The 27,343-nt window shown below is 60.9% G+C and overlaps 1 protein-coding gene across 1 annotated transcript; it reads right to left on the bottom strand.

Moving 5' to 3' along the window:
• Window positions 1-536: 536 nt before the first annotated feature.
• MKNK2 (MAPK interacting serine/threonine kinase 2) lies at window positions 537-11,008 on the bottom strand. Its single transcript, XM_086699625.1, has 14 exons — window positions 10,850-11,008; window positions 10,578-10,713; window positions 7,240-7,327; window positions 7,032-7,133; window positions 6,856-6,953; window positions 4,799-4,878; window positions 4,400-4,473; window positions 4,014-4,118; window positions 3,842-3,897; window positions 3,643-3,738; window positions 3,005-3,199; window positions 2,135-2,299; window positions 1,351-1,394; window positions 537-1,023 (listed from the first exon to the last, which is right to left on the bottom strand). The coding sequence occupies exons 2-14, from the start codon at window positions 10,626-10,628 to the stop codon at window positions 789-791; spliced, it is 1,389 nt and encodes a 462-aa protein (XP_086555751.1). The 5' UTR covers window positions 10,629-10,713; window positions 10,850-11,008; the 3' UTR covers window positions 537-788.
• Window positions 11,009-27,343: the final 16,335 nt, after the last annotated feature.

Here is a 27,343-nt window from a genome sequence, read left to right as displayed (position 1 = left end):
GGTGCCCAGGGTGGGGGTCTGAGGGACCCCCACGTTGGCTGACGGGCGCCTGTCCAACCCCTCCCACTTCCTCTGGCACTGCCCTCCTGGGTGGGCAGGGTCCCCCTTGGAGAGGGCAGGGGAGGGGGCGGCGAGAGCTTAAGGTCAAGGTTCGAGGGAGCCCGATTGTCAGTCAGAGGCGGGGCCCGGCAGGCAGCCGTGATTCCCACCTGCCCGCACCCAAGCCCCCTCCAGCCACAAGGGAGACCTGAGAAGCCCCCACCCCACCAAGCGACCAGGGTGCTTCAGAGTGAGGGATTAAAGAGGTGCTGTGTCACCCCGGGGAGACGTGGGGGTGGCCCGTCCCTGCAAATACTGTGAGGGCTGGGGAAGGGGTGCGCTTCTGTGCCCCCAGCTCTGGAAGGCGACAAGTGCCCTCCTCTCCTGAGTCACACCTGGGCAGGGCGGGCGTGGGGCGTGGGGACCCTTCACAGTAGAGGTGCGTATCTGGGGCTGGGACGGGACAAGCCCGGCGACACACCCTCCAACCTCCTCCCCAGGTGCCTGCTTTGCTTTTAACACCTTTAAAGGGAAAAAAAAAAAAAACGGGGGTGAGACAGAAAAAAGAAAAAAAGCCAACAGCAAAAACCTCATATAAAAAGAGCCCCCCCAACTGAGCTTAGCGCCTCGAAGTCCAGCCAGGGGAGGGCAGCCTGCTGGTCACCGGCTGGCAATAGCTTAAAAAACTTTTTAGATTTGATGGGGGGGGTGTAGGGGGGGAGTGACCTATGTACAGAGGGAGGGAGGGGTCACGCGTGGTCTCCCACCAGGACCACGGGGGCCGCGGACAGGCTGGCTCGCTGTCGCCTCTGGGCCAGCCTGCTCTGGGAGGGTGGCGACAGCCGCAGACAGCGCGCAGCTCGGACGACCACGGGCTGGCCCTGCTCCGCCTCCTCGGCCGCGTCCTCCTCCCGCTGGGCCAGCTGCCGGTTCATGGCGATGGCCTCAGCCGCAAATGACGTGAGCTCTTTGGCACAGCTGTTCCTGGAGACGGGGCGGTCACCAAGGAGGTGAAAGGTAGCTTCGGGGCCCGATCCCCTTGGGACCCCTAGAGTCTGTGCAGTACCTCGGGGGGAGGGGCTGCAGGCCCCAGGCATGCCCAGCCTCCCTGGGGGACCAGGACCCCCGCCAGGAGCCCAATCCATCACCATCACTGGTACGAGGACACCCAAGCGCTTAGATGGCTTTCCCGGCCCCCTGATTTAAAGACGGCTTGTCATTTTAATCATCTTAACATTAACCACCCTCGACTTGGGGTTCCCCCCCGCTCTCGGGCCCGAGACCCGCCCCCCCCCCCCCCATGGGTCTCACCTCTGCAGGACCATGGGTGTGGGCAGGGTGTTCTCTGGAGCGTACTGTAAGGACAGGGGAGAGGCGGAGCTGAAAGCAGAGCCCAGCTGCCTTCCCGGGGCCCCGCTGGCAGCGACCGAGGTGAGGGGGGGTGTATTTGCTGGAGCCCAGCCAGGCCAGGGGGAGGGCAAGGCAGAAGCCCAGAGCGGTTCTCTAGACCCGCCCCCTGCCCCCTCCCCCGCCCCCACAGGTCTCCCGGTGCCCCAGAAGGGGCCGGGAGCCCCTCCGCCGGCTGGCCTTAACACCAGGGCCCCAGCCTTTGCTTCCTGTGGACTCCCGGTGCCAACGTCTGGTTAAGACTCCTGCCCGTGGGCCCTCCCTGCTCTGGGCAGGCAGCCTGGCTCGGGGCGCTGCTGGCCAGAGAAACGCCAGGCTCTTCGCGGCTTGCGGGTGGGGGGACAGGGAGCAGGACTGGGGTTGGCGGGCCCTGCCCGAGGTTTGCCACCTGCCTAACACCTGCACGACCTCAGCCTGCTCCCTGTGCCAGGCGGGAAGGGGCCCCGATGCCTCCAGGGCACAAGCTCAAGCAGTTTCTGCAGTCCTGGCGCCCGGCTGGAAGCAGGTGGTGGGTCTGACTGCTGCGCCTGCGGCCCCTGCAGACCCCAAGGCTGGGCCCCAGACCCACGCTGCACCTGGGGGTGTCGATGCTGGCCTCCCCGGGGATGCTCATACCCCTGCTCCAAGTCCCTCCCGTGCCCATCGGAGGCGGGCCAGAGGCAGGAGGTCCCCAGCAGGGCTCACTCACCCCCTGCACCCAGGGGTGCTGCAGGACTTGGGCGGCGCTCAGCCTCTGCTTGGCGTCGCGGACGAGGAGCTTTGAGATGAGGTCTTTGGCAGCAAAGGAGATGTGGGCCCAATCCTTCTCGGGAAACTCGTACTTGCCCTCCTGGATGCTCTCAAACAGCATGTTCTGTGGGGGAGGGGCAAGGGGGTGAAATCAGCTGCAGCCAACTTACCCCAACATCCACACCGGCCTGGACGCGACGGGGTACATCATGACGCTGCTCGGTAACAAGCTGCCGTAGGCCCCAGACCCAGCCATGCAGCCTAACCCGTGACCTGAACGGCTGGCCCCCGGACCGCAAGGGGGGGTGGGCAGGGGCTGCAGCGGGGGGCCCCGAGGTCAGCTGGCGGGACCGGGGGCTCTGGGGGGCCAGATGCCTGAGAGGAAAGGAGGCTGGACTAGAGACCTGGCCTCAGGAGAGTGCTCAGTGAACTCTGCCCAAGAGAAGCCAAGCAGCAGAAAGGCAACTCTGGGCAGCGGGGCTCATGGGAGCAGAAGGCCACCAGGCTGCAACGTGATCATCCCAAACCCTAAATCTTAGTCCTGCCGGACGGCAGATTCCTGACCTCCAAATGCTTCCTCTCCTAGACCATAAAACCAAGGAGTCTGTGTAACCCCGGGAGCACCAGGCCAGCACTGCCCCGTGGATGGATCAGGCATCACAGGCCAGGATCTCGGCAGCAAGCAGGCCCTGGGGGAGGGCACAGAGGGGTGCTGGGGGTGGGGGACGCACATGCTCAGAGACTGGCACAAGGGGGGACGGGGCGCACGCGCGCACAGACCAGGCCTGCGATGCACCGGGCGCACAGGGGACGGGGCGCACGCGCGCACCTGGCAGGCCGGGCAGGCCTCGCCGCGGTCCCAGCCGCAGTCGCTGCCGCAGTGGCCCACGAAAGGCGGGTAGCCGCTGAGCAGGATGTAGAGGATGACACCCAGGCTCCAGAGGTCGCAGCGTTTGTCGTAGATGCTGGCCTCCTCGCTGAAGGCCTCCACCACCTCGGGGGCCATGTACTCCGCTGAGCCGCACTGCGGGCGGGACGAGGCGTCAGGGCCCGTGGAGGGGAGGAGGGGACTGCAGCAGGCCGGGACTTCCCGGCATCACGTGAAGGCCCCAACACTGGGTCACCTGAGCCTGCGGTGCCCGATGCTCAGCCTGGCCAATCAGAGACGGGCTGGGGGCAGGCCCCGCCCTCACACCCGCCCAATCAACAGGTGGCAGGTGCCCACCCGCCCAGCCACCCAATCAGCGGCAGGTGCTGGGAGCCCGCCCCTCCCCTCCCGCCCGTGGCCCCGCCCGCCACTTTCCGCGGGCCAATCAGTGGCTGTTGCTAAGCAAAAGCACCAGTTCCACGGGCTAGGCAGCAGAGCAGCCAGCACCTCGAGGTTACGCAACGGCAGGGGCAGCGGGCCGCGCAGCCCCAGAGCAGAACGGAGCGGGTCGCTGCGTGCCTGCTGCCTGGGCGCCTCACCGGGGTGAGCAGCTCCGGAGTGGAGATCGGGGAGCAGTCCCCGTTGAGTTTGATGCCGCTGCCCAGATCGAAGTCGCAGATCTTCACAGGGGACACCTAGGAAGGGTGGGAAAAGGCGGTAAGGGAGGGGGGGGCGGCGGTCCAGGCCAACCCAGCCCGGGCCCTGGCGCAGGGAAGGCGGTTCCCCGGCGCCCCTCACCTGGTTGGGATGCTCGCAGAGGATGTTTTCTGGCTTTAGGTCCCTGTGGGCGATGCCTGCGGTGAGAACTGGGACTCAGTGGAGGGAGTGGAGGCATTTTCTAGGAGTCTCAAGCAGCTGGACAGGGCGCGAGGCTGGACATCCCAGGGAACAAGGGAGCCCCACCACCCACCTTTGTTGTGCAGGAAGTCCAGGGCACTGGCCACGTCCTGCACGACCACGCTGGCCTCCAGCTCGTTAAAGTGCCGCCGCTTGTGAATGTGGCTCAGGATGGAGCCTGGGGCCAGGCCGTGGCGGAGGAAAAACACATACGCGTCACTTCCGTGTCTCCAGGCCACCGCCCAGTGCCTAGTGCCCACTTCCACCCGACAGGGAAGTGCCCACTCTGGCCTCCCTGGGTTCAGAGCCTTCAACCCTGAGCTGCCATGTGGACAGGAAGCTCGGACCCCACAAGCCCCCTCTGATGTGCAGGACGAGCACATCTGAAAAGTCCTCCCTGGTGGCAGAGCCCACAGCCCATTAGGACACAGCTGCAAACGTCCCCCAGGCCCCACATACCGCCCCGCATCTTCTCAAACACCAGGTAGAAGCGATCCTCCTCCTCAAAGAACTCTATCAGCTCTAGAACATTCCTGAGGTGTGGGGGGTTGGAGAGGCAGGAGAGGAGGGAGGCTTCCTAAGGCCCCTGTGCACCCACAGCCCAGCCCAGGAGTGGCCCACCCTTTCCACCCCCACCTGTGCACAGGAAGGCTGGGACCGGGGCCACGGGCCTGCTTCCACCTTGCCCACTCTGGGTTGCCTGCCTGACGCTGGGTCTTCCCCAGTGCACCCTGCACGGCCTCTGCTGCACACTGGATGCTCCCCAAATGCTTGCTGGGGGTGAGGAGGCATTCAGGCCCATTCACACACGGAAAGATGGCTAAGGGCCCGGTTCTGTGGCAAGGTGGGTCACATTACCTGTGTCCCTGGCACTGATACAGCATCTCCACCTCCCGGAAAACCCTGCTCCGAATGTGGCCAGGCTGCTTCTCGATGATCTAAGTGGGTGGGTGGGGGGGGGGGGCGGGCAGGAGACAGAGCAGTGGGTCAGCCAAAGCCCCTCCCAAAGCCCAAGGGGCTCCCACCAGAGACCTGCCCTGCGCCACAGCTGAGACCCCATTCGAGCTTAGACCTTAAGTTCTAAGCAGAGCTCTCCTCTTGCGGCCCAGAATTTGCCAGAAGTCAGAACTATGGTGTCAGCACAGGCTGGGGGGAGGGGGGTGGGGGTTGCAACATGTTTCCCAAGTGGCATCAGGGGAGAGACAAGCTGGACAAGAACGGCAGAAAGAGGAGGCGGGCCTGTTCCGCTCCTGACCCCACAGGCCTCGGGGGCATGTTTGGGGCCTGAGACGCCTGCAAAATGCCCCTTCAGGGTGTCAGCATCCCCTCCCTGCCTGGGAGACCGGTGGCCACTGTGCGGACTCCCACACCACACAGGGGACTAGAGCGGCCTTGGGGTGCCTGGCTGCCAGCCAAGACGTCCCTGCCCACTTTGGTGCCAAGTCCCACCTCCCCTGTTCTGTGACAGTCTGGGCAGCTGCCACGGGCCCCTCAGCCCAGGCCTGTTTCATGCCAGCCCAGATTGGCCCTCCCGTCAACCAACAGGGACAGTCTCCCCGCGACTCCAGAGCCTCCGGAAGCCAGCTTCTGCCCCCGATCCCGCCGCCGCCACCTGGCAGCTCTGGGCCCACCTGCCTCCCGGATTCTCCCCGAGACACCTTCGCCCACAGAAGTGGGGGCAGAAGGTGCCAGCTGGCTCTCTCCGGGCCACCTCGGCCCCCGGGCACCCACTGGGAACGTCTTCCCGGGTTGGATGTTAGGCCCCTCCCACCCACCGGGCAGGCGGGGCAGGCCCGGAGGAGGGGAACACGGTGTGCCACCAGCTCGCCCCTCCAACAGGCAGGCACGGTGTCCGCGTGCTGCCGGGGCCCAGCCTACGTGCTGTCCCACCTGTCTGGTGACAAACGCACCCGTGCCTCGGAGAGGCAGACCAACCAGATGTCGGGGCCTCGTGACACAATGCCAGCAGCCATGCCCTCCTGAAGAACCTCATCCTACCCCTTGGGAATCTGGCCAGGACCCCACCTCATGGAGGAAACTGCAGTCCCTCGGGGCAGAGGGATGACCTTGCAGGAGGCCCAACAAGGTCTGACTCAGGCTGTCTAACCCCTCAGAGCCTCGTTCCGAACTGTCGAAGGGGCACAGGAGGCCAGGCTGCCCGACGGTCCTTAAGGGGAAAACACTCAGTGCGTGGCCTGTCTTGCAGAAAGCGCTCAAAGCCAAGCATCCAGTTCTCTGGCACCATCGTGCCGCCCGACCTGGAACTCACGGGGCAGGGACGATGGCCACTTTTGCCATCGGACTTCTACCGAAGCGCTGGGCTCCGGCCAGCCTCGCTCACCGGGGAGCACCGGTCCTCATTCCTGGTCTGCCAGCCTCCTGTGACCCCACCCCACCCGGATGCAGGGTCACCAGGGAAGACTGGACGGTTTCTCGGAGCACAGGGCCGTACTGCCTGGCCAAGAGACACAGGTTTCGAGGCCACACCCTGGTCTCCCCAGATGCCAAGCCTCCCTGGGCCCCAAGTACGGCATTGCCTTTTAACCCTTGTAACCAACACGGAGAACCGCTTGTCGCTGAGGAGTGGCCTGGGGTGACCCAGCAGGCAAGAGCCAACTCTGACCGAAGCCCCCAGCTCTCAGGCGCCCTGGCACCAGGTGCTCAGCCACCTGTGTAGGGAGCGGCTCCTTATGGTCACTTCCTGCCCAGACTCAGGGGCTCAGAGCAGGCTGACCTAGATTCCCAGGGGTGGCCTGAGTCACTGGCCCTGGGGCCATTTTTAGATACTAGTTTTCCCCCAGCTGCTGGTCCGGGAGCTCAAAGGCCAGCTCCCCCCTCCCGCCACCCGCGGCCAGTGCCAGAGCCCAGGCGCTGCAGGGAGAGGTGCGGGGAGCTGGCCGGGCGCTGGTGCTCACCTTGACGGCGTATTCCTGGTTAGTGATGAGGTTGACGCAGGTCTGCACTCGGGCGTGGGCACCCTCCCCGAGCACGTCTTCTTGCAGCTGGTAGACATCTGGGGAGCAGGGGTGCGGTGAGAGCCGCCCCGGGCTGGCCACGTCTCCCTACACCCCCACCTGTAGTCCTCACCGACCTTCGAACCGGCCCGAGAAGCTGTCGGTGGCCCGGCACCGCTTTTTCTTCTTGCCCCTCTTCTTGGCGTCTGGGATGTCGATGGGCTGGCTGGCGGGCATATCTGCACTAGGAGACCCGGAGGTGAGGCCCGCCCTGCTCAGCAGGCAGCCCCTGCTGCCCTCCCGCACCGGCCCTCCCGCACCGCCACCTTCCTCTCCGGCCCTCACCAGGGCGGGCGGGATGCTCCAGGCTGAAGTCGGTCTCCCCGAGGTGGGTCTGGTCTAGGGAGAAGGCCAGCTCGAAAGGGTTCTGCCCCTGCGGGGGACAGGACAGGAGGGCTCTCAGGGCCTGCCCAGAGAGTGACCCAGCCCCCGCGTCTGCATCCACAAGTCCAGGGGGACAAAAGCCTGGCTTTGCCTGACTGTAAGGAAATGGTCCTTCTTCCCCCGAACCCCAGGGCCCTCGGGGTGTCCAGGAAAGGGATGCGCTGCGGGGAGGGGCCCCGAGCAGGCAAGAGGGCCTGGCGTGCGTCACTATGGTGCCCAGGCCAGGCCTCGCGGCTCACCCGGGACAACCTCCGCAGCCCAACTGGCCCCCTGGGCTGCAGAGGATCAAAGGCAGCAAGGCGGTCAGTGGGAGGGGGTGAGTCACCGGCTTCGGGCTTCTAGGCGGGGTTCCCAGCAGGGGTGGCCCTGCCTGCTTTCCCACAGCCTCCAACACGAGGCCCTGAATTTCTGGCCTCAGTCTTCCCTCTGTGAAACAGGGAGGCACTGCCCTCCTGGTCATGCACTGCTCCCTCTGAGGTCCCACTGTCGCCCGACCGTGGCTCATAGGACGGGCCTCCAAGGCCTCCGGCTGCAACAGTGTAGACACCGGCCCGCCCTCTGCCCAGCCCTGCCCGGGCCACAGCCAGCACTGTCCCATTTTGCCATCAGGACAGAGCTACTCACAGGCCCCCATGCCCAGCTAAGAAACCAGCCTTGCAGGGAGAGGCCCACTGGAGGTCACCCGCTGGTCCCCAGGACCGGGGGAAGGGTGCTAGACCCTGAGCAGGGAAGGAAGGCAGCTGGGGCTTGGAGAAACCTTGTCTTACCCGCCCCAGAGAGCTGCTGGAATAATCTTCTGCAGAGCAGATGGGCCACAGTGAGGACGGATGGCCCCTGGCTTGAGATGTGAGGCCTTTGAGGCCAGGACACTGAGGCCCAGCAGAGGCCTTCGGGAGATAGCTCTAATTTAGCTCCCTGCACCCTGGCCGACTAGGTGGCCGGGGCCTCAGGTGGGTGAGGGGGCCTCTGTGCACGGTGGTGCTGCTGATGCTGGGTGACCCGAGCCAGGTCACTGCCCCTCCCTGGGGCCTCAGGACAACTGGGGACGGGGCTCCAGCAGGAGGATCATCCAGAGAAGGAACTCCAGGAAAACCCCAGAGAAACACCGAGGGGCCCAGGGCAGAAGGAGCTGGGCCAGATTCCTACAAACGGGAGGCCCGGAAGCCAGGCCGGCAGCAGAGGGGGCAGGCGGAGGTCAGAGGGAGCGGCTGAAAACACAGGCGCAGGCCTCTCAGCCTCCCCACCCCCCTGTGCAGGGCTGTGAGGAGGCCTGGGCCGGGCCAGGCCAGGCAGATGGGAGAAGGGAGTGCTCCGGCCCTTGGCCCTGCCTGGTGGGGGTCTGGCCTCCGTGGGGAGGCAGGCACACAGTGACCAACGCCAGAAACCAGCACCCTGCCTTGGACTCCTCCAGAGGTCTCGAGAGGGGCCAGGTCACTACTTCTACCTGGGAGGAGGGGCCCCAGGGTAACCACATAGGGGTGGACAGCGGCGGGGGGGGGGGGGGGTGGGGGACGCTCAGGGCCAGCAGCCAGCAGCCGCTCACCTCCGTCTAGTGACCTCGGCCCCAGGCCTGACCCACGTCTGTGGCTGGGTGATGGAAGGAAGCTGCCTGTACCTCCTCGGACCGAGGAACAGTGCGAGGACCCTCAAGGGGGCCTATGGGTCCCCTCGCCACCCCCACAAGCCTGTCCCAGCCTCCACCTTGGTGGCTTGGCCACCCCTGATGAAAGCAGCTCCTGTGTCCTTGTCTCCACCTGTAGGGAGACTCGGGGCAAACATCTCTTTCCAAGGCTCCGATTTCCCAACTGAAAATGGGGAAAGTGTGTTGGGAGACGCCCAGCAGAAAGGGTCCCGGCAGTGCTGCTGCTGGACTGGGGCGGGAGGGCGAGGCCCAGCCCAAGAAGCAAGCTCAGCATGGCGGGAGGGGAGTCCCAGAGTGGCCGAGAGGACCTTCTCATAGCTGAGGCTCCCTGGCCAGGGTCCTTCCCACTCCTCAGGACTCCCATGGTCCCACCTGGGAGCAGCCTCCAGTCCCAAGCAATGTGGGCGGGCTGGGCCTGGGGCTGGCCTCAGGCCTCCAGTCAGCAGGCCTTGGCAGGAGGCGGCTGGAATCATCCAGAAAGTTCGAGTTTGCTTTGGCTGCCGTGCTGGCCCCTCACACTGACCCTGTCCTAGCTCATGCCCAGCCCCAGGAGGGAATAGACCACTGCCGGTGACGTCTCGGGTCCACCCCCCGCTTCAGCCCGGCCCCGGACACTTGGACTTGCCAAGGCTGTTGCTCCCCTGGCAGGGGGTAAAGCGAGGATGACAGGCGTGTGGGCAGGGGTGGGGCACGCTGGCCCAAGATGTGGCTGGACAGGCCTGGGAATTCTAACCCAAACAGTTTCAGCTTGCTCCTCCCACCCCGGTTCTGGGAGTGCCTGTGTACACACACAGACACACACATGAAAGTGCGCCGCGCGCGCGCGCGCGCGCGCGCACACACACACACACACACACACACACACGCGTGCGCGTGCCCACACACACCCAGGTCCTGCCTTCCTTACAGGGCAACAGGTCCCTGCCCAAGAAGGCCCAGGGAAGCCATTACATAACGCGGCTGGTGGGGTGGGGAGGCCGTTGACATCACTGCGTCCCCTGAGCCAGCCCCGTGGGGCCCCTCCCCAGCACCTGCCCGCCCCCCCCCAGACTCGCTCATCTGAGACCAAGACTGCAGCCGTGGGGCCACCGCAGAAACTTCCTGCTCCCACAGGAAATAGCACTTGGGCCCGGACTGTCTGGGAGGCTCAGGGCTGAGGGGCATCCAATTCACTCCCTTATTCCAAGGACCACCTAGGAGGGCTTTCCGGGACCTGCAGTCCTACCTCGGATTCCTGGAGGAAAGACCCCACAGACCAAGGCGCTGAGGACTGGACTGTGGCCTGAGCTCCCTAGCAGTGCACAGGGGTTTGCAGGGGACACACAACCAGGTGCTCCCAAGGGCCTGGGGGCCCTGACCGCGCTTGGGGTTCCTAGAGGAAAGACCTCACAGTCCCCAGGGCGCTGGGGACTGGACTGTGGCCCGTTGACCACCCCCACCAGCGCACTCCCGGCTGGGGCAGCCCCAGACACACGGCGGGCGGGCGGGGAGGGCGGGCAGCAGCCACGGGTGGATCCTGGGGGTGGGGGCTACGCGCCCCCCACCGGCCACTCGAGTGGTCCAGCCCCAGGCGACCCCAAACCCACCCGGCCCTCACCTTGAACGAACGGTGGAAGCCCTGAAGTTCGGCTGTTTTCTTCTGCACCATCTTCTGTCCGGGCCCCGCCAGCGGGGGAGGGGACGGCGGGCCCGGGGGAGCGGCCCGTGGGCGGGGGGCGGCCGGGTAGGGGACCCTGCAGGCGGGAGCAGACAAAGGAGAACGTGAGTGGCTGCGGCCAGCGCGCCGTGAGCCCCGGACGCCGAGTCTCCGCGGGGCCCGATCCCCGAGACCGGGTCGGGGCCAGGCCAGCGTCGCCGGGCCGCACTCACCGGGGTCGGACTCGGGCCGGGGCCGCAGTGCCACCGCCGCCGCCGCCCGAGACACGCAGCCCGGACCCCACTGCGCGGACCGCGCGGGGAACAGCGCCGCCACTGCCGCCGCCACCACCGCGGACTCCTCTTCCTGGGCCGCCGCCGCCGCCGAGAGGAGCCGGGCGCACCGCCCCGCCGCCGCCTTTATAGGCCAGGCTTCGCCCCGCCCAATACGCATGCCCCGCCTCCGCCAATCCCGCCCACAAGCGCACTACGGGGGCGGGGCTGGGGAGCTCTCCGGGCCGCGTGCGGCTGCGCACTCGGGCCTGGAGGGGTTTCCGCGCGCCTGCGCAGTGAGGTGCGCGGGGCTACAGGGGAAGGACCTGGGAGGGATGTTGGCGGTTGTGGGCAGGGGTGTGGGTGCTGGACTGGCCGCCTGAGGCCCTGGGAGGCCCGCGGATCCCCGGCACCGAGCTGAAGCCGGGCCCTACGCTCTGGCAACTCCCCCGGGATGCCGGCCAGGGCGTGGGACACACTGACTCCTTTGGGCGACTTCCCTGCCCTAGAATACACCATGGCTCCCTCTTGCAGCTCCCCAATCCCGGAAGAGCATGCTGTGGCTCTCTCTTGATTAATGCCACAACCTGGGACCCTGGACCAAGAAAGAGCCCCGGGGGTGGGGGGCAGCCAGGACAGGAGATAAAATGCCATCCCATTTGGGCCGGCGCCCCCACCACCCAGGCTCGGTAGAATCGGCTCTTCCGGAGCTGGGCCAGCTCCCTGTCCCTGAAGCACTGTGGTGCAAAGTCCTCAGACTCCAAGCCCTGGGCGCATGGAAGCGCAAGCCTGTGGGGTGAACCCACCTCCGTCTCCTCCAGACCTCAGCTCGCCCTGCCACCACCCAAACCCAACTGTCCCCCAACCGGGCCCCGCTGACCTGAAACTGAATTGTCCCCTTCCAGGGGGCTGCCTCTATGTGCCGCCTGCCAAGGCCACAGCTCAGGCCACACCTGACTTCAGTCAGCCCCAAGTCCTCTGTCCCCTGCGTGTGTGTGCGTGTGTGTGTTTGTGTAGACACACACTTTGGCTTCAAGTGCCTGGGGTGGGGCTGTTAGACCTGCCTGCCCCGGAGAGGCCACCTCGAAGCTGCCTCCTCCTCCTCCCTCCCTCCTTCTTGGCTGTCCCCTCCCACCTCTGCCTCCACAGGGGCCCTCTGTGTGTGTACATGGTTACCTGCAGGTTTTCATGCGCTTCGGGTGGCTCAGGGGGGTACAGATGGGTCACTGCCCCTCCTCAGGTCAGCTCCATAAGAGCACAGCCCTGTCCACTGCCCGTCCAGAGCCCAGCACACCGGGTCTGGCGCGCGGGGAGTGCTCACTGAATATTGCTGGAAGGAACAGGTGTGTCTGAGCGTCTGTGTGTGCATGGTTGTGTGTTTGTGCCTACGGGGCTTGTGTAAGTGTGTTAGCCTCTGTGGCTTCTGTAACACGGCGTCGCACACTGGGGAGGCCTGAAACAGAAATGTATGCTCTCCCATTCCGCAGACCAGGAGTCTGAAATCAAGGTCTCCGCAGGGCCACACCCTCTCGGAAGGCTCCAGGGGAGGATGCTTCCTGCTTCTCCCAGCTTCCGGGGTTGGAGTCCCTCAGGCTTGTAGACGCCTCCCCCTGCTCCCCGCCTCCACCTTCAGGTGGCCGTCTCCTCTGCGTCTGCTCTTTGCTTCGTGGCACCAGGCCCACCCTACTCCAGCACCCCTCATCTTGTCCAGTTGTACCTGCCAAGACCCTGTCGCCAGATGTCACATTCACGGGTTCCAGGGGTTGAGTCGTGGACGGATCTTTCTGGGGAACGTGGTTCAGCCCAGGACAGGAAAGTCGGTCTATACCCCAGTGTGGGTGTTTAGCTGCGTCCGCCCTCACGTGTGCACCTGTGTGGGCTTGCCGTTCACACTGACCTCAGGGAACGGAAACGAACAAAGGCCTCGCCCCGGGGCCATCTTCCCAGGTGCAGCCACGCTCAGGGCCTGGTGGCGGATCCTGGAGCCTGGCCAGTGGGGACAGACTTGTTCCCAAAGCCAGAAGCCAGGCCCAGCACTGGGCACCGTTCAGACAAGCTGCCTCAGCGTCACACAGCCCAGACAGGTGGTCCCTTTGTGGGCCCCAGGCTGTAGGTGGGCAGACAGGACGATGGCCCTGCCTCTGGGGTCTTTCCAGCAGGTCTCCCCAGTACTAGTGACGTAGTGGCAGGTCATTCTTCGTGGGGGCCGTCCTAGGCACTGCGGGGTGTTGAGCAGCGTCCATGCCCTCCCACTTGATGTAGAGCACGCCCCGAGTTATGACAGCCCCAAGTGTCCCCAGACATCACCAGTGTCCCCTGCTGAGTCCTGCAGTCCCTTGCCCCGTGTGTGAGAAGGTGGGGACCGCGAGGGGAGCACACACTTGTGTGAACGCTGGGAGGGGCCGCGATGCACACGGTGGGCCCCCTAAGCGGGTGGGGGCCATGCGTGACGCGCACACACGTGCAGGCTTCTGTGCGCACCCCGGGCTGCATAGGGGTACGTTCAATCAGTTCACGCACATGCCCTGAGCAGGTCAGGTCAGAGACGCCCCCCCTCCCCCCCACAGAGATGCCGGAGCCCCTGGGTCTGAGAGCCGGGCCTAACCTCGTCGGTACAGGTGCCTGTGGGTGCCTGTGCTATGCGGGCCCTAGCCTGGCCTGCACTGGTGGCCACAGGGACGGGCAGGGGGAATGTAGGAAGGGGAGGGGCGCCTGTGCCCAGCCTGCAGGCTCTCGGGCCTAGGCCCTGTCCTGCTGTGGGCCAGCCCCACAGATCCCCACAGCCAAAGCCTACCATCTTCCTGGAGGAGGCCCTGTTTATGGGCTGAGGTCCCAGAGGTGCCAGGTGCCCGGGGGGCCAGGGAGCGACGGAGAGAGAGGGCTGGGAGGTACCTGCCAGCCACCCTGCCTCCCTCCTCCTGGACCCCCAGGGGTCCCGCTCCCCGCCTCTGACCTCCTCTGGGGGTGGAAGGAATCTGCCAGGCAGGTGAGGGCAGGAAGACGATGTCCTGGCCCCTGCTCCTCACACCTGCCCGGCTCCTGGTGACTGTCACTGGGGCGCGGGGGAGGGTGCAGTCCCAGCCGAGGCAAAGGACAGACACAGCTGGTGGGCAGGACAGGGAGGGCTCAGGGCAGCACCGCTTCCCACCCCTCCGATGCCAGATGCCGAGGGGGTTGCCAGAGCCTGGGAGGGGGGCTCAGGACAGCCCTGGGGGCCCAGGGGCTACTTTGAGGCTCCCAGAGCCGCAGGTACTGGCCTGAAAAAGGAGGACAAGCGGGAAATGATTCCCTGGCTCCTGGGCCACCCCCTCCCCTCCCCCCCCACCTCCCCATGCAGTTTTTTTTTTTTTTAATTCCAGCCACCCCTGTGGCTCCCTAGGGGCTCAAGGAGGGGGGTGCTGACCCCCTTTCCCGCCGCAGTCATGAAGCTGGCTTGGCAAAGCTTAGACCAAAGGTGCAGGGACTCTGCTCTTTCCAAGAGTCTACACCCAGCCAGGTCCCTGAGAAGCCCCTCGCTTCTGCGGGGTGACTCTCAGCCTATGCCGTATGTGGGCTCTCCCCCACACCCCAGAGGAGACAGCAGGCAGGTCCTGACTTCCATCCTTGGGGTCTCTGCCTCTGCCAGCCTCCTCTGAGCCAGGAGGCAAGCTTCTGTGCTCAGTGGTCTCCCCTCTGACCACCCCCTCCTTGGCCTGAGCCCTGGGCCCCTGCGGGGGCTTGGGTGCTCACCTCCTGAGCAGTGCCTGGGGGAGCCCCGGGAACTCAGGGCCTCCACATCCCAGCAGGCAGAGCTCCCAGATTTAGCCAATAAATTACAGAACACCCAGTTAAATGTGAATTTCGGAGAGACAATGAATACTTTTCAGAGAGAGTCCCGCGTATACAAATATCCCAAACCTTATTCATCACTTCTCTGAAATTCAAATTTAACTTGGTAACGGTGGGGTCCTGTAGCTTACCTGACAACCCTACCAGGGGGCAACGGCAAAGACCTTTCTCCCCCCGGCATTACAAACAAGGCGCCGGTCTGGTGTGAGCATGTGTGAGTGTGACCAGATTGGGGTGTGTAGGTCTGTCTGTGCACGTTTAGAGAAGCAATGAGCCTGGGTCTGTGTGGGGCGTGGGAGCCGGGTGGAGGTGCATGGCCCATGCACCTGCTGGTGTGCACATGCCGCCGGAGAGGAGAGGGGGCCTGTGTCCGGGGCTGGGTGGCGTGGGGCATGTCTGGGATGGCTCCAGTGTGCTCACAAGCAGTGCCTTTGGGGGACGGCCCCGGCCTCTCCCTCTCCTGCTCAGAGCTGGGCCCCCTGAGACTCAGAGGGGGCAGAGGGCTGCCTTAAAGCCCTGAGCTGGTGTGGGACACCTGGGTCCCAGTGCAGCCTCAAAGGAGGACCAGGGTGCTGGGATCAGGATTGAGAGTTGGGGTGAGCATGGCAGTGGGGGTAGGGGACTCGTGGAATTAGAGTCCCAAGCTGGTGCCCAGCCTAGCCTGTACCCTCTCCACCCATTCCCATCTGTCTGGTCCCCCATGGACAGGAACCCCAAGCCCGAGGAGATCCCCAGAAAAGCGAGGGTCACGAGCTGGGGCTTCTAGAAGGTTGTGGGACCACGCGGCAGGAACATCTGATGCAAGTGGCTGTAAGTGTCCCTTCCTGCTGACTGACTCACAGCCCGCTCCATTCCGGTGGCTCAGCAGTCCTGGGGACGGAGCCAGGGCCGCCGGCCTCGGTGAGGGTGGGGGAAGGGCGGGGAGAAGGGAAAGCAGGGGTGGGCGTGGCCAGGAGTTCTGGGCTGCGCTGCCTGCCTGGCTGTGGGTGTCTCTGGCCGTGGGCGTCTTTCCGGGAGCCATGGGCGGCGCGTGTGGTTTCTTGGGGGGGTCAGTCATTGAAAGTCCCCAAGGTGGGGGCAGGGGTGGGGCTGGGGGCTGGCAGGGCAGGCCCAGCAGATGGCCAAAGGCCACCACTCTGCCCAAGTGACCCACGATGGGGCCCTTGGCTTGTCATCTTGTTTCCTCTCCGCCCCGTCCTCCAAGGCACTGGAGGTGGCTCTTGGGGAATCCGGGGCCCCCACTCCCAGCTGACCTCTCCGACGATAACCTGGGGCATCATGTACAAGAGCCCCCGGTTTTGAGGAGGGTGGGGAGCTTTCGGGCGTGTGTGCAGGTCCTGGGAGGCCAGGCCACGGGAGCACAAAAAGGGTGGTAGGTTAGGGAGGGAGAGGGCAGCAGATGCAGGGGGATATCGCATGCCCGGCCAGGCCACACCACTCAGGTCACCTGCCCCAAACCCTCTTGCAGCCCAGGGCCTCTCCCTGCCGGTTGACCCCAGACACCATCTGGAGGCTGCTTCCTTGGGGCTGCTCCTGGCCAGTCTGGGTCCCAGGCCTGGGGAGGGGGGGGCACCGAGTTCTGCATGTCCTAGTGACACACAGGTTCCCCTCTTCCTAGGGCCAGGCAGAAGGCAGAGCTGGCTCCATGCCTCAGAAAGCTCAGTCACGCCCTGGGGTCAGCGGAGTGACAGCACAAACACGTCCTGCCCTACTGCCAGCAACCTGTCTGTGGCCGTGAACCCTAGCGGCAGAAGGCACTTTGCGAATGAGATTAAGGCCCCCGAGGTGGGGGTGACCCTGGGTTCCCAGGAGGCCCAGAGTCCTCACGAGGTCTTCACGAGAGGGAGGCAGAGGGTCAGAGGCAGAGATGGGCAGAAGCTCCCTGGGGGGGGGGGGGGGGGGGGGGGACGTGTCTTCCTGGGCCTTCGGGAGGAAACAGCCCTCACCTGGCTTTTAGCCCGAGTCCTGTGTGGGATTCCCGACCTCCACAAGTGTCACAGAATAGATTTCTGCCATTTTAAGCCCCCGAATCTGGTAATTCTTACAGTAGTCCTGGGAGGCTCACACAGGCATTGACGCCTGGCGTTGCCATTTTGCAGATGAGCACAGTGAGGCAGGTCCAGCCAGGCCCACAGGAGGCAAACCTGGCCGAGAGGGCGGAGGACAGTGGCGATGTGTCCAGGAGGCAGGAGGGGCCTGGAAGTCTGGACTCCGGGCCAGTGCCTGTGGCCGAAAGCGGCTGGTGCAGGGACCCGGCTCCAGCCTCCGGGAATGCCCTCCCCCAGGGCTGGATTTGCTAATGCTGCTAAAAGCTCGAGCGGCTCCGCTGCGGGACTTGTGACCTGGCGCCTCTGGACCCTCCTCGCCCTCTGCAGCCGGACGCCCGCGGCGCCCAGCCCGTTCCCACGCCGTGACCCCCGCCGGGCTTGTCGCCCCCAGGGTCCCTCCTCCTGCTCATCCGCACGTCGGGACCCCGGGGTGGCGGGGGTGGGGAGGCGAGGGCGCCGACAGGGGCGGGCGGGGTGGACTCCGGAGTCCAGGCCGCTCGCCCAGGGGAACTCGCTGCGGCCGCGCCTGCGCCCTGGCTCCGGCGCTGGGCCCCTCTGCCCCGAGGCGGGAGCGGTTGCCGGGCAACGCGTTTGCGTCACCGAGCCTGGCGCGGTGCCCAGGCTCCCTGGGTGTGGAAGATGGGCCCTGGAGCTGGGCCAATAGGATTCCAAGGACTGAGCGCGGGGGGCGTGGCTGAGCCCCACAATTCAGCCAATGGGATTGTTCTCCTCAGGGTCGCGCAAGAAGGGCCGCGCTCCTTTTAAAGGGACCGCGCACATCTCTCCCGCTTTGCTTGCCCCGAGGGCGAGACCCCAAGGTGAGGGTCGGAGGGCCGGCCCCGGGGTGTGTGTGTGTGTGGGGTGTCTCCTTGTGCCTCAGTTTCCTCAGGTGCGCATATCAGAGGCACGTGAACGGAGCATCCAGAGTCCGCTGCTCCCTGGAAGGGAATCCCCGCATTTATGCGGCGCCACGGTGTGCACCTAGACCTCAGGCACCTCCGGCATGAGGATCACCCAAGCTCCTCGGCCTTAGGGCAAGCACGCCCTCAGAAAGCCACACCGCAGTTGGGAACCTTATTTGTCCCCAGGCTTGGGCCCCTGCGCCCACCCTTCTAATCCTGGGGCCAGGAAACTGCCTTTACAAGGACCCCTTCCTGACCTGCAGGGTTCGGGAGGTTGATTCCCCTGGGCTTTAGGTCTCCGGCAGTATCCCCTCCAGCCCTGTATCCGACAGCGGAAGACAAAGGGGTGGTGGTGAACATCTGGTCCCCGTGGGCTCTGAGGGCCGGTGTCCATGGCCACAGTGTCCTTCCACCCTGGACGGGCCCTCCTTTCTCTCAACTGGTCCAAGTCAATGAAAATACAAACCAGGGGTAAGCAGTGACATTGGCTGATCCTGGGTGCAGACAGCCGCTGAAGTGTTACCCCAAACCACTCACCGGCCTCTGTGTCCCCAGCTTGGAGCGCCCCCCGAGGTGGCCTTCAGGGATTGGACATGTCTGTGGCCAGGGCCCCTGCCGAGGCTGCTCTCAAAGACTGGGACTGGCATCTGGAGAGGTGGCAGGACCCACAGATTTGGGGAGAAGGACAGCAGGGCAGAGCCCTGGTCCACGTCAGGCTTTGGGGGGTGGACCCAGTCCCCCCCTGGTGGCCTTCCTTCCTGTCCCTGCATCACCCTCACCTCAGCCCCCTTGGACACCACTACCTGGGACGACCTGCTTTGAGCCTGGTTCCCTGGCCATGTAAGATGTCAGCTTTAGGGGAAACTGGGTGGGGGTACCTGGAAACCCTCAGTTTTGCAAATTTTGTTTAGTCTAGAACTAGTCCAAAATGAAGTAAAATTAAAAAAAGAAAGCACACCACTATTATTAAGTAATTTCTTTTTTTTTAAAGTTTATTTTTGAGACAGAGCATGAGCTGGGGAGGGGCAGAGAGAGAGAGGGAGACACAGAATCCCAAGCAGGCTCCAGGCTCTGAGCCATCAGCACAGAGCCCAACGCGGGGCTCGAACTCACGGATCGTGAGATCATGACCTGAGCCGAAGTCGGACACTCAACCGAGCCACCCAGGCGCCCCAGAATGTGTGTGGTTTTAAGGCACCAAGTTTTGGTGGTATGTTACAGGGGCCCAGGACCCCATGCCCTCCCCCCAGGCTGATCCTTAGGGATGAGCCTGCACCAGCCTCCCCTTGCTGCTGTGACAGAGCAGCACATCTTCCCTGGAAGCTTCTGGAGACTGGACTGACAGAGTACGTTCATTCGACAGAGGGTGCGGTGGGGTCCCCCTGCTCTGGACTTCTCCTCCAGGACTCCCTCCAAAATGCCTGTTCTGGCCTTGGCCTGGCCGGGTGGCTGGAACTCACAGCTGTTCCCAGAGCCGAGCAGAGAACAGTCAGGAAGATCTGCTCACACAAAGAGAGGAAATGGGCTGGACAGCGGAGAAAGGGCCGCGGGGCGAGCAGATGCAGGGTGTCTGCCGGGACCCCGGGCTCGTGGCCACCTCCTGTGTCGTGACGGACCAGGGACCTTGCTGTGGGGTCCCAGCCAGCCCCGTACCCATCCCCCACTGAGGTCAGGATTGGGGGTCCGGTGCCCGGTGAGAGGGAAAATCAGCAAGCTGGTAAGTCCCAGGTGGAGGTCCCGGGGTGGGGGACACAGGGTGGCCACCTGACTATATCGCCACTTTCCAGCAAAGTGCTGGAGGGTGCCAAGTGTCAGCAGTGTGAAATCCAGGTCAACCCGGCATCTGACGGAAGCTCAGACAGGCCTGGGGCTGGGCGGCAAGGTGGCGGGGACCAGCCCCCCCACCCCCCCCCTCCCCGGGGACAGACAGAGCTGTCTCCAGGCTGTCGTCCCTGGTGGCCTTCCTGCGGACGGCATCCCCATCTAGGGACGGGAGGCCCACAGCAGGGAGGGGCAGAGCTGAGCAGCTGGTTTTGTTTTTCATCCACTGTCTTTGGAAAGAAGGGCAGATGGCTCCAGAAATATCTAGGAACGCACCCCCCCTCCCTGGGTGGTGACCGGCAGTGCCATCAGAAGGTCAGCAGAGTGTAGTGTAAACAGTGGCTTCAAAACAGCAGACCTGCACAAAACTCTGCTGTGGCTGGGGACAGCAGAGGTGACAACAGCCCCAACGTCTGACAATTGCACGTGACGTGTCCACCGTGCACGCGCACGCCCCTCAGGTGCCTCCACCGCGCACGCGCACGTCCCTCGGCCGCGAGCAGGCGCGAGAGTCGCCCACCTCCGCCGCCCCGAGGACGGACCCCGGACCCAAGACGCTCAGGGAGGGAACCACACACGAGAGGCCACACGGGGTGTGAGTCCACGTGTGTGAAACGTGCAGAACAGACCCATCCACGGACAGGAAGGGGACTCGTGGGGGCCCGGGGCCGGAGGAGGGCGTGCCGGCGAGTGGTGATGAAGTTTCTGTTAGGTGAGAATGTTCGGGAGCTAGATAGAGGTGATGATTGCACAACTTTGCAAATGTGCCAAATGCCACCGAACTGTTGACCTCGACTGGGTGACTTGTATGGCATGTCAGTGACACCTCAGTAGAGATGTTTGACCACGACAGAAGCCAGCACGGTGGTGGTTTGTGATGGCGCGTGGTGACCGGGGACGAGGGGTTGACAGCACTGGGCGGGCGCGAAGGGCCGCCTGCTGCCCTGCTAACCCGGATGGGACGCACAGCAGATGACCACAAGTGCCGGCCAGCGCCTGGCACGTTTCCTGGCCGCGGCGGGTCACCGCCGGCAAGGATCTGCGTGAACGTGGAAGAGGCCAGCGGACGCGTGAGAGGCTGCCACGTTGCAGATCGAGAGCTGAGCACCGGACCACGCTTTTGAACACGATTGGCAACAGGAGACCAGGCATTCGAGAAAACGCCTCGCTCGCAAGAAACATCGGATCGTGTGCGCACAGACATGGCTGGGAGGGTGTGACGTCGGCTGCGGTCTCCGCGCTCCCCAGCGACGCGGCAGGCACCGGCACCCCGGGTCAGGAACGTCCCCTACAGCCTTTGTATCTGGCGGTGGTTCTGCCCCAGGGGACCTTGTCCAGGCAGGGGCCACGTCTGCACATCTGTGGTCATCGCACTGGGGGCTCCTGGCATCGAGGGGGGTGGGGCCAGAAATGCTGCTTGACCCCACACTGCCCAGGATGCCCTCCAGAGAACGATCCAGCCCTGAACGTCTTTGGGGGTGGGAGTGGGGGAGGGGAAGGCAGACCCCGGTCTAGAGAGACTCTCCCCAGGTGGGTGCAGGAGGAAACATCTAGAATGTTCCAGCAGTACTGTCTCTTGGGATGAACGGCTGCAATTACCTCGTCTGGCCCAGTCTCTCTCTTGCTGGCTCTGATGAAGCATGAGGCCGTGTTGAAGTGGCCCATGGGGCAGGGAGCTGAGGGTGGCCTCTGACCGACAGCCAGCAAGAGACTGCAGCCCTCAGTCCTGTAACTGCCGGGAGCCGAATTCTGCCGACAACCACGGGACCTCAAGCAGGTGCATCCCCAGGTGAGCCTCTGGGTGAAAACACTTAAAAGTAACTTTATTTAAAACAAAAAAAATTTAATATTTACTTATTTTTGAGAGAGAGAGAGAGAGAGAGACAGACAGAGCGTGAGCGGGGGAGGGGCAGAGAGAGGGTGACACAGAATCCGAAGCAGGCTCCAGGCCCCGAGCTGTCAGCCCAGAGCCCGACGCGGGGCCCGAACTCATGGACCGCGAGATCATGACCTGAGCCGAAGTCGGACGCTCAACCAACCGGGCCACGCAGGCGCCCCGAGATTCTCCCGTTTCAAGTGCGCAGCTCGGGGCTGTCGGATACTCAGAGTTGTGCCCCCATCATCACTGTGTGTCCATTTGGAAAGAACGAAGTGTGAAGATTTTGGTTTGAGTCTTACGGGAGGTTCTTCTGTGCTCGCGGGAGAATCAGTCTGTGTGTCTTGTGGCATCGGGCGACGGCCAACTTCCGTACCAGCCGGTCGTGGCTATTTTCAGCTCTGTGGGGCCAGGGGTCCCTGTATAGCTGCTTGGCTTTGCCACCGTAGCGCAGGAGCCCCCTAGGTCATAGGCAAATGAATGAGCGGAGCCGTGTGCCGATAAAACTTTATCTACAAAAACGGACAGCAGGCTCCATGTAGCCAATCCTGATCGGTGGCTGATGTGTTTAATTTTGTCGTGAGCTAGTCTTGGGCGCTTGCTTTAAAGTATTCATCCTTGCTGTTTTCCGAATTTTCGTTCTTTTGTAGATGATGTTTATCCTGTCTTTGTCTCTCTAGTTAATCTGAAAGGATATATATTAGTTTTCATTTTATTAGTGGCTAACTATGTGCGTGTACGTATACAAACGTATGTGTGTACGTATAAGCATATTGAACTTAATTTTGCCAATATCATCATCTGTGAAATAGTATCTACGGATTCTGGCCTTAAAAACATGAATATAGGGGTGCCTGGGTGGCGCAGTCGGTTAAGCGTCCGACTTCAGCCAGGTCACGATCTCGCGGTCTGTGAGTTCGAGCCCCGCATCGGGCTCTGGGCTGATGGCTCAGAGCCTGGAGCCTGTTTCCGATTCTGTGTCTCCCTCTCTCTCTGCCCCTCGCCCGTTCATGCTCTGTCTCTCTCTGTCCCAAAAATAAATAAACATTGAAAAAAAAAAAAAACATGAATATAGGGGCGCCTGGGTGGCGCAGTCGGTTAAGCGTCCGACTTCAGCCAGGTCACGATCTCGCGGTCAGTGGGTTCGAGCCCCGCGTCAGGCTCTGGGCTGATGGCTCAGAGCCTGGAGCCTGTTTCCGATTCTGTGTCTCCCTCTCTCTCTGCCCCTCCCCCATTCATGCTCTGTCTCTCTCTGTCCCAAAAAAAATAAATAAACGTTGAAAAAAAAAAAAACATGAATACATTCAGGGACACCGGGCTGGCTCATTCGGTGGAGCAGGTGACTTGATCTTGGTGCTATGAGTTTGAGCCCCGTGTCGGGTGTAGAGATTACTTAAAAATAAAGTCTTGGGGCGCCTGGGTGGCGCAGTCGGTTAAGCGTCCGACTTCAGCCAGGTCACGATCTCGCGGTCCGTGAGTTCGAGCCCCGCGTCAGGCTCTGGGCTGATGGCTCAGAGCCTGGAGCCTGTTTCCGATTCTGTGTCTCCCTCTCTCTCTGCCCCTCCCCCGTTCATGCTCTGTCTCTCTCTGTCCCAAAAATAAATAAACGTTGAAAAAAAAAAAATTAAGAAAAAAAAAAAAATAAAGTCTTAAAAAAAAAAAAAAAAAGAATAGATCCAATCAACATCATCTGCAGATGTGAATCTCTGTCTAGAAATTGCAGGAGATCAACTTAAAAGTTAAGAAGCCAGTTACTAAATCAGTTCCAAAAACAAGAGGCTTCCTATATATGTCAGACATAATCATTTAGAAAGTACAATGGGAAAAAGGACGTTATGGAAAAACATTCATAGTAACAACCAAAAATAACTGGGAATTAACTTTAAAAGAAACGTGCAGATATGAAATGTCCAGAACAAGCAAATCCACAGAGACGGAAAGTGGATTCATGGTTGCCAGGGGCTGTGGAGTGGGATGGGGGTCACAGCTCATAGGGACAGTTTTTTCTTTTTTTAGGGTGATGGAATATTCAAGAATTTGATGTTAATGGTCGCACAACTCTGAGTGCACTAACAACTACTGAATTGCGAACTTTAAAATGGCGAATTTTACTTTTTTCTTTTTTTTTAAGTTTTTTTCAAATTTTATTTTTAGTTTTTTTAAATTTACATCCCAATTAGTTAGCAATAGTACAGCAATGATTTCAGGAATAGATTCCTTAATGCCCCTCCCCCATTTAGCCCATCCCCCTCCCACACCCTCTCCAGTAACCCTCAGTTTGTTCTCCATATTTATGAGTCTCTTACGTTTTGTGCCCCTCCCGGTTTTTATAGTATTTTTGCTTCCCTTCCCTTACGTTCATCTGTCTTGTCTCTTAAAGTCCTCATATGAGTGAAGTCATATGATTTGTCTTTCCATCCCTGTAGTTGCAAATGGCAAGATTTCATTCTTTTTGATTGCCGAGTAATACTCCATTGTATATATATATACACCACATTTTCTTTATCCATTCGTCCACCGATGGACATTCGGGCTCTTTCCATACTTTGGCTCTTGTCGATAGTGCTGCTATAAACACGGGGGTGCATGTGTCCCTTCGAAACAGCACACCTGTATCCCGTGGATAGATGCCTAGTGCAATTGCTGGGTCGTAGGGTAGGTAGTTCTCTTTTTAATTTTTGGGGGAACCTCCACACTGTTTTCCAGAGTGGCTGCACCAGCTTGCATTCCCCAAAATGGCGAATTTTAGAGTATGTCACGTGTGTCATTTTTTTTCAGTAGGCACCATGCTCATTGTGGAGCCCGACACGCGGCTTGACCCTCACGAACCGTGAGATCATGACCTGAGCTGAGATCAAGAGTCGGATGCTTAACTGACTGACCCACGCAGGCGCCCCTCAATTTTTAAAATCATATGAAGAAAAGAGAAAGGAAAATGCGGTGTGCAGAGGTGCTGAGTGCTGGAAATGACAGAGGGATGCATGTGGCCGGGGTAAATGGAGAGATACGCGGGACCGCAGGGATCGACCTATGTTCCAGAATGAACCTGGAACCACATTATTATGCAAAGTAACCATTTTCACCAGAATCACAGAAGCAAGTTTTCTGGAACTGAAAGGAATTTTAAAGTCCATCGGCAATCTATACTTAGAATAGTCCAGAAAATATTAAAAAACAACAACGAGGAATTTATATTGGCAGATACAACCATTACTCTGACTTTACAAGGTACATTAAAATTGGAGCTGGAGGCGGCTAAGTGCTAGAAGACCCAGAAAGAGCCCCGTGTAAATACATAGCACTCCTGATCTGTGCGGAAGGGCCACGCTGTGCTGCAGTAGGGGTTCCTTGTTATTTAAAAAATAAAAATTCCAGGGGCGCCTGGGTGGCGCAGTCGGTTAAGCGTCCGACTTCAGCCAGGTCACGATCTCGCGGTCCGTGAGTTCGAGCCCCACGTCGGGCTCTGGGCTGATGGCTCGGAGCCTGGAGCCTGTTTCCGATGCTGTGTCTCCCTCTCTCTCTCTGCCCCTCCCCCGTTCATGCTCTGTCTCTCTCTGTCCCAAAAATAAATAAAAACGTTGAAGAAAAAAAAAAATTAAAAAAAAAAAAATAAAATAAAAATAAAAATAAAAATTCCGGAATGCCCGGGTGGCTCAGTGGATTAAGCGTCCCACTTCGGCTCAGGTTGTGATCTCATGGTTCGTGAGTTCGAGCCCCACGCCGGGCTCTGTGCTGACAGCCTGGAGCCTGCTTTGGATTCTGTCTCCCTCTTTCTCTGTCCCTCCCCTGCTCATGTTCTCTCTCTCAAAAATAAACATTAAAAAAAATAAAAATGTCCCTAGAGCCTTACCTCACTCACACCATACGTGGAAATGACACTCTCAAGTTTATCTAACGTTTAATATTTGAGAAAAGAAGAGGGGCACCTGGGTGGCTCAGTTGGTTAAGCATCTGACTCTTGGTTTTGGCTCAGGCCGTGATCTCACAGTTCCTGAGTTTGAGCCCTGCTTCAGGCTCTACACTTATAGCTCGGAGCCTGCTTGAGATTCTCTCTCTCCCTCTCTCTCTCCCCCTCCATGCTGTCCCTCTCTCAAAATAAATAAACATTAAAAAAACCCCCAAAACAGGGAGCCAGGGTGGCTCAGTCAGTTAAGCATCTGACTTTTGATTTTGGCTTAGGTCATGATTTCACAGTTCAGTTTGTGAGATCAAGCCCTGGTCAGGCTCTGTGCCAGCAGCTTGGAGCCTGCTTGGGATTCTCTCTCTGTCTCTCTCTGCCCGCCCCCCCCCCCCCCGAACAAATAATAAATAAATAAACATCTACAAAATAAAAAAAGAGGAAAACCATGAAGAACCAGAAGAAAACAGAGGTGAATATTTACATAAAGGCCTCCCCAGCCCAAGTTTGTAAGCTTGTCACTAAGGGCAGAAAACGTCGAGGAAAAGAATGACCAAAAATGTGAAAGCTGGTAAAGAGAAGAAAAAAAAAATATGTTGAAATGATCATAAACAAAGTTAAACAAGAAACCAGGAGAAATTTGTGTAACATATATGACAAATTATATGCAAAAAAGCTTTTATAAGCAAGTATTATTAAAGGGTCTCCACACCCAACATGTAAAGAGTTTTTAGAAACCAATAAGAAAAGGCCACTTTCCAATGGAAAAAAGGACAAAGGATATAAATTGGCAATATAAATGGTCAACGTGCGGTGAGAGTGTTTTCCTATCAAATAGGTAATGACACATGGCCCAACACCCAGTTTTGGGAGGATGTAAGGAAGTGGGATCCCTGAACCTGTGTAGATGGGGATGTAAATTAGTGCCCCCTTTCTGCAGGGTACTCCCCAACTCATCAAAATGTCCCCCAGGGTAATGCCCTCTGACACACACAGACACCAACCCTGGCATTTTACCTGTATCCACAATCGGGGATATTTATAAAGATCTGACTAGAGAATTTATTGTCGCCAAAGTCACAGCAACAACCAGGAGGCATCGGTTAACTGATGGGGCACCTGCACGGTGCGTGCCTGGGCTTGTCCACACCGCCTGTCCGCCTGCATCACCCTGGGCCTGCCCCTGCTCCGTGGCCCCCACCTGCCTCTCCACTTGGTGGTCAAGACCAGAACCAGCATCTCGGTCCAGTACTTCACGGTCGGTTTTTAGGACAAAGAAAGGATCCAAGTCATTCCCACCTTGACTTTGCTTCCACCTCAGGAATTGCTGCAAAGCAACAGGGCCTGGGGAGCCCTCTGGCGAGGGCTGGTGCAACTAAGGAGGGGGTTCCGAGGGGTAGAGCCCGCCCCGGGGCGACTTCCAGTGACAGGGGCTCCTGATCTTCTGAGGTGGCCTCGCCCAGCTGTTCCCGAATTACCAGAACGTTCCTTCACGAACACCAGAGGCTGCCTCCTGCCTCCCATTTCCACGGGAATGATGTAGATGCCCGCCACTCGTGGGAGTCCCCGCTGGCCAGGAGGGGGCTCGGCCAGCGGTCTTGTGCGAGCAGCCCCGCCGTGCCCTCCCTCGTCCTCCCCGTCTGACCAGATTTCCATGCCAACGCCTGGCCCCCCCATTATCTCTCCCGGCTGGACAGCTTCTGGGGTTTTGACGTGAACCACCCACCCCGTTTGGCCTCAGATCCCTGCATTCCCAGCAGCCCGAGGCGGCGGGGGGGGGGGGGGGGGTCTTAAGGCCACACACGATGGTTCTCTGACGGTTCTGGGCTCAGAAGTCCTCACACCCAGGTGTGGGCAGGGCCAGTTCCCCCAGAACCCCAGGGTCATCCCACCTCAGGGACCTTGACAAGGTCCCCTCTGTGCCATGAGGTGACAGGTCCCAGGACCAGGAAGGGGACATCTTTGGGGGTGATTACAAATGACAATAGCAGCTCCCAAATTTTTAGCTGTTTCTGGAAATTGTGGTGCATTTGCAAAGTCAACGGGTAAGGAGACCATGGCTCCTTTAGAAGGTGTTGCCAG

This window comes from Puma concolor, chromosome A2 (genome assembly GCF_028749965.1).
Source record: "Puma concolor isolate L17-30 chromosome A2, mPumCon1.1.hap2, whole genome shotgun sequence".
Lineage (NCBI taxonomy): Eukaryota > Metazoa > Chordata > Mammalia > Carnivora > Felidae > Puma > Puma concolor.
This window is presented reverse-complemented; position numbering and strand designations above follow the sequence as displayed.